The sequence below is a fragment of the Nelumbo nucifera genome, chromosome 2 (genome assembly GCF_055504915.1).
Source record: "Nelumbo nucifera cultivar China Antique chromosome 2, China Antique-T2T, whole genome shotgun sequence".
Classification (NCBI taxonomy): domain Eukaryota; kingdom Viridiplantae; phylum Streptophyta; class Magnoliopsida; order Proteales; family Nelumbonaceae; genus Nelumbo; species Nelumbo nucifera.
Window position 1 is genome coordinate 89,180,993 of NC_142650.1, and position 6,727 is coordinate 89,187,719.

Below are 6,727 nucleotides of genomic sequence, written 5' to 3' on the forward strand. Positions count from 1 at the left end.
ATTGCTGTAATCCGGAGGGGGTGACATCTTGTCACCTAGTTATGTTGTACTGTTTTTCCTTTTAGCAATAAAATTTCTTATTTATTTATCTTCAAAAAAACGAAGATCTACTCACAGTGATCCACTCTCTCATGGTTGAGCCCACTGGAATCTCTCTAAAAGGCTACAATGTTTGTACTTTGTACACTGGGAATTATGTTGATGGTAGCTAGCTAAATCACTTGCTATAAGGATTCTTCTCAATATTGTTGCATTTGTTTCACTTGCTATAAGGGCTCACCAATTAATCATCAGCCAGGCACAAGTATACATAGGGGACATGCATCATCAATCACATTTCCATTTTAGCATTTCACTCCACATAGGAGCCACCAGTGCACCACAGCACAAAAGGTTCGTCTTCTTTCTTTTATTTTCTTTTTCTCATATTTTTCTTTTCTTTTTGTTTGATGGGGTAGGTAACAAGTAAATTTAATTAATAATATATAACTTCAAAAAAAATATTACAAAATATAGAAACGAAGATCCACTTTAAAAGCAAATTTCTAGAATTTCTTACGAGGGAGGAAGAGGGATCATTCTCCCTATTATATTACATCTTGAGAGAGAGAGAGAGAGAGAGATGGACAGAATCATTTCCTCGCTTTCTACATTTCTGAAATCTCTCCTAAACCCTAAGTTGTGGTTACGGCCAAAATCATAAATTTCGAGAAAGATATATTCAAGGAGAACGACCAGAAGAAAGATACTCCCCCAGTCCCCCTACCATAACTTTCAATAACCTAACTCTACTCCACTTTTTCTTTTCCTTTATCTTCTTTTTTTTAAGATATAATATATATATATATATATATATATATATATATATCGAGAGAGAGAGAGAGAGAGAGAGAGAGAGAGAGAGAGAGAACAAACTAGGGGCCATTGCTTGGTGCAATGGTAAAATCTCAGCTGACAAGCATTACAAAACAAATCCACATGTGAGAGCATCCACCTAGTGCAAAAAATGCCAAATGTTAGGTCTATATTCAGTCCATTCCTACTAGCAACCCAGATAACTTGAACCAACATTGGATAATGACCCTCCGTGCAAGAGTAAAGTAACCCGTGTTTCATTAGAAGTATGAAAAGATAAGTACAAAAGGCCCCATATACAAACAGGAGAGTAAAACTGATGGATTTGATTTGGGTCATATTGTAATCCAATAGAATAGCCAATGTCTTTTAATCTAAACTTGATTTAGAAAAACAGAAACATAAATTAGAGAATTAAATCTCAAAAGCCCAGGATGGTTTGGTTTTACTAAGAGAGAAGGAATGAAAAATCTTACACAAGTTTACAGAAAATATGATCCTCTGGAGTCCAATGGTCCGGAATCCCATTATATATACTCAGCATACTAATGGACAGTAGAAATTATCACCATGTGGCTATCCATTTAAGCTGGTAGAAAAGGCACCTCAGATGTCGTGTGTAAATCAGGTGCTAACTTGTTACTCATTACAAAATACTTAATCAACTAACCTATACAGTAAATATACAAAATCTTATCTTCTAGAGATGAAAAGCCTGCATTGACAACCATAATATGCATATAATTGATTCCTTGAATTAGTGAATTATTATTCATGCACATTTCAATGCCAAAGTTGACAAAAAGAGATGTCATGCTATCAATCAGATTGAAGGTAATAGGGAGATAGGTTATGGATCTCCAATACTCAGACATGAAGTGATCAAAGAACATCACATCAATATGGTTACCTCCCCATTTCCTAAAAGCACATAGCATAAATCATCATAAAACATGAAGTTGGTGCTCCCTCATGACCAAGTAATTCTGTCGATCTTTATTCATAGAAGCCCAGAGAAGCCCATTTGCTTAGAATATCATGTCTCCTCAAAGGTGCCATCAGCATACTCCTCACCTGTAGGACCAGGTGTTCCATTTACAATCCGGTTTACACTAGCGGAATTGGAGTAGGTATAGTAGGTAGAAACTGGGCTGCCACGTGAATACCGGTTCTGTGGAGTTTTGCTACTTCTTGTTGACTTGAGGCGAGCCTTTCGACCCTGGAAAAAAAAATATGATCAACATATAATGAACTGAGTTCAAAACACTCCAGAAAAAGGAAAAATCATGTCTTCTACAATCAATTGTGCTTGGTTCGTTCATTCTGTGAGACCCTAACAATCTTATAAATGGCCGATTTTCTAACTATCAGTAAAGAAACAAAAAGGAAAAGGAGAAACAAAAGTTTATTTATTGAAGGGACTTTATATTTGATGCAAGTGGTTTTCAACAACTTCATTAGTTTGACCTATTATTGAACAGTACATCATATTTTATTTGGTCACCAACACAACAAGATCAGTAAAGAACAAGATATTTAAAAACCAACCTTCCCCATGCACTTCTCCAAATGTGGAGCAAACCTTCCAGCCATGATCGACCGCCCACAGTTCATGCATTCAAATATTTCATTGGCAACAGCAGGATGAGTTTGTCCAAATATGTCAACCACATGCTTATTGTTTACTTCACCACTATTACTAGGATCAGCTACCCTCACCCTAGCCTGTGCTGACAGCCTCAATTCCTCCTCCTCTTCCTCTAAATTACGATCAAGACCTAGCCTAGCTATCCGGTGGCACTCAGATGCAACATCTACAATTATGGAGTCAAGAAGGCCCGCAAAAAAATGAGATGACAACTGCATCACAAAACAGAACGAAGAAGATGAAGATGAATTCAGAAATATCTTCTTCTGTAAGACCATGCATCTAGATGTATCTTATAGAGAGTGAGTAATTGTTTGGGTTCCGTTTGAGAAGAATACAAATACAAAATGTTGGGTACAGATGCAAATATGTCTGCTTCATAAAAATGCAAAGTTGGTTTAGTTTTGTAATGATAATTTTGTACTCTTGTCGAATGATTTTTAGTTGTGATAGGTACAAACATGAATACCAAGACATATTTACATTGACCACCTTTTTTACATTGACCAACTTTGAGTGCAAATACATATGCAAATTTTACACTCATGTTTGAACACAAACATGTCTTGGAATCTGTGTTTGCCTTCATTTTTAATACAAAAATGCATTCTTGTCAAACACCTGATAAAACTGAACCAGAGTGCATACATACACTGAACCGGCATTTGCACTCTTCCCAAATGGAACCTTAGGAAGCAACTGAGTAATTAGTTGTATATCAATATTGAATAAGACTCTTACTATCTACCCACAAAAGGTTATACAAAAGAATGAAAAAAGTAAAGAGATATATGCACATATAATTCATAATAATTACACTATATTCAATTTCATAATTGGGTCTGCTTAATGAAGAATTTAAACAGGAAAAAAAATACTAAATTCAGAATGAGAGGATTGAAGTAATCCATCCCCCCCCCCCCCCCCACTACGTGGCCAGGAAGTGACAAAACAATCTAAAGAATGGATTGTTATAAGTGTATGACTAGAAATTTCTTCTCATTTCCTCTTCTTTTTCGTTGTTTTATTTCAAAAAATGTCCTCAATGAGACTTAGAGAACGGAGGCTCTTCATCTGCATGTTTTTCATGTGTTTAAGCAGCCAGTGAGCAGAGTTTCATTCCCGTCCTATTGTTCTGACCTAAGTATTTATCAAATTAAAACCAGGACATGGAGGCAATCACTCCAAATCCCAATTCTCATATGCAAACTCCGACCCAAAATATTAAAAAAGCATAAAAATCAGAAGAAAGAAAAAAGTATGTCAGCTTATCTTGAATGAGATTTGTATTCTCGAGTGGACAAGAAGAAAGTTACCTGAGAATGAGCAGATGCATTATCATCATTTGGTGCTGACATGGGTGTGAAAGTTAAGCTCACAACTGAAAAGAGTAGTAGATTCTGCCTACTTATCAGAATCTTCAATGGAAGCTACCTCAGTATGTTTGCAGAACAATTTTATCATACCTCTGCCTTATTACTTGTTTTCTACTCATCCTTTCTGTTTGTTATCCCTCCTATAATAATCACCGACCCGATGCTGCACAAATCATTCATTATGAAAAAAAAGAAATACAGGGAAATAAAAAGAAAATCCAAAATCGACGGATTAAAGGAAGTACAACAAGAACACGATCACCAAACGATAAACGATCCTATGCGTTCTTTTAAGGATCAAAATATCAGTTCAACCTTCGACCGGAATTCCCAAATCCAACCGCTTAAATCCCAGAATGACAATATGGTATTCCAAACAAAGAAGGCAAACTAGACCGACGACCTTCCTACCAATATCAACCCATAAATACCGATAGATTCACTCAACACAAACCGATCAAAAATCTGAATTCTTAGCAGACCTTCGTACCAATTCAAGAGGAATCCACCCAAAAAACACCGAAGAAAGCAGATCGACCATGAAACAAACAGGCATAGGAATTCAGACAATCAAGACAGAACCCAAGAATTACCGACTGCAGGCTTTGCTACATTATTTGGGTCAATTCAAATTTCTGTTTCCAAGAGTGTTAGAACGGGATCCTTCGCAATTCAAATCTCATGCACCTTAAAGCCAGAAGAAGGAGAAAGCAGAGTCTTACTTGAGCGAGCTTTCAAGTTTCAACTGCTGAAAACACGTAAAACAGAGATCAATTACAGAGTGGATATTTGATCGACGATGAGTAGCAGTAACAGGGAAACTGGGATTCTGGGAACAAATCGATCAGATGAGAAGGATGAGTGACCTATTTGGGTTTCGGCTAGGAGATCACATCAGCGTGCATTGCGAACATCTCCCGTACTTGCATCTCTCGGTGATCCGAATTCACTGTTGAGATATGTTGTATAGTGCAGTGGGGCGCGCCCAGTTGGGCGCCTTTGTGAACTCTTCGGCTTGGGCTAGGCCCATTTAGAAGAGTGACAGAATTTATTTGGGATTAAAAGTTAAAATCGAAAATGAAGGGATAAATTCGAGATTAGAACCCTGTACTTTGACACAAGTACCTGAACTTAAAAAACGTACCACTATAATGTCTAAACTCCCAAAAACAATCAGTTTAATCTAAAATTGTTAATCAACGTTAAGTGGCATATGAAAGGACAAAAATGTCTTTTTGGGTGTAATCTAATTTTCTTTATCAACCAACGAAATGTCCAAATCTTTCAAAAGACAATAACAAAAAAGAAACCAAAATACCTCCCTTCGAGCCCAGAACTAATATAAACATAGTTATTTCAAAATGAAATTTATAATTACCTTTTAACTTCTAATTATACCTCCCCGAACCAACCCGACAATGATTGAAACTGCATCCATCTTTAAAAACTTTACCAACAATCCAAGCATGTTGATGCTTTCCCAACACAATCCTAGTCTCTTTGTGTCCCTATTCACCACCACAACAGTGTAAACTTTCCCACTAGAATCGGAACAACCCCCATCTTGTTGCGAAAGAGATTCTAATAGTTCATCAAAAGCCTCATCATCCCTTTAAGCTCTCAATGAACCCAAAAACATTCCTATTTTCACAATGCCACAAACACCCAATAGAAGTTGGTTTAGAATAATAGGTCCAATAGAGCTTGTTCTCTACTCCATGTAGTCCCTATTGCAATGGAAAAGAGGGAGAAACAAAAAAAGGAGAGAGAAAGAGATGTGAAGAAGACTAAGGAAGTTCACAACATAAAGTAGAGAGAAGAAGAAAGGGGAAGAGAGAGAATAATAGAGTGGAGATAGAAGATGGATTCCTGGGGGGTTTGGGGTTGTGAACAATATCTTCTTTTGAAGGCTATTTTTGACATTTTTATAACTTTTAAATCACTCATGTCTTTATGTGATACAAATAACTAATAGATTGTTAATGATGGGGATTAAATTGGCAATTTTCAAGAATTTAAATACTACAGTGGCATGTTTTAGAAGCTTAGATACTAAAACTAAATCAGCCCCAAAGTATAAGGTACTAATATTGAGTTTACCCAAAATATAAAAAAGAAAAAAAAAAGAGTAAACTTAAAACACCCCCCGAACTATGGGGGACGTGTCACCTCACTACATAACTTTTAAATGTTGCAAATACCCCCACAAACTTTTACAAATCACTCAAATAAATGACGCCGTTCGTGTTTCTTTAGAATGATAGAGAACACTGCCATGGGCATCACATAATCTATTATAATTTTTTAAATGCCCAAATTATCCTTTTTATCCATTAGTCATTTTAGATAAAAGGCTTAAACATACCCAAAGTTTTCATGAATTGACTTAAACATACCTTGAATTTTTCAGTTCCCTTTAATCGGTGCTTAGCTTGTGAAAGTTTGGGGGTGGGTCTTTAAAACTTTTGAAAGCTTAGTTTTAAGTATTGAGGTGACATGCCCCCCAATAGCTTAGGGGTTTTGGAGTTTACCCAAAAAGAGAAAAGAACTTTGATCATTCAGGTAGGAGCAGTTTCTTAACAAGAACTCGCATCCTATGGACCCTTCGATTCACGTACGGGAACAATTACATTTTTTTATCTTCTTCTTCTTATTGTGAATAGTTCTAGAACCATAATGGGTGGCATTGGAAATCAATAGGAAACCGGAAAGCAGTGGTTGAGGCAACAAACTAGTAGAACCAGCGATTAACTTTTTGCTTCTTCTTCTTCTTTATTACATTTATTTTCGCATCATGTTTGTTTTTGAATATTTCCAAAAATCAACGATACCTTGCCTCCTCCCTCTC

General features: G+C 36.4%; 1 protein-coding gene across 11 annotated transcripts; it reads right to left on the reverse strand.

Moving 5' to 3' along the window:
* Positions 1-1,590: 1,590 nt before the first annotated feature.
* On the reverse strand, positions 1,591-4,914 carry LOC104606037 (SAGA-associated factor 11-like). 11 transcript variants are annotated; one of them, XM_088898854.1, is made up of 6 exons: positions 4,746-4,914; positions 4,602-4,627; positions 3,970-4,042; positions 3,820-3,884; positions 2,404-2,715; positions 1,591-2,074 (listed from the first exon to the last, which is right to left on the reverse strand). In XM_088898854.1, exons 4-6 carry the CDS (start codon positions 3,859-3,861, stop codon positions 1,892-1,894), a joined length of 537 nt encoding a protein of 178 aa, XP_088754980.1. In that variant the 5' UTR covers positions 3,862-3,884; positions 3,970-4,042; positions 4,602-4,627; positions 4,746-4,914; the 3' UTR covers positions 1,591-1,891. The 11 variants fall into 11 exon arrangements, with proteins under 11 accessions (XP_088754980.1, XP_088754977.1, XP_088754976.1 ...); XM_088898851.1 differs by having other exon boundaries at positions 3,820-4,042; XM_088898850.1 differs by having other exon boundaries at positions 3,820-4,042; positions 4,473-4,627.
* Positions 4,915-6,727: the final 1,813 nt, after the last annotated feature.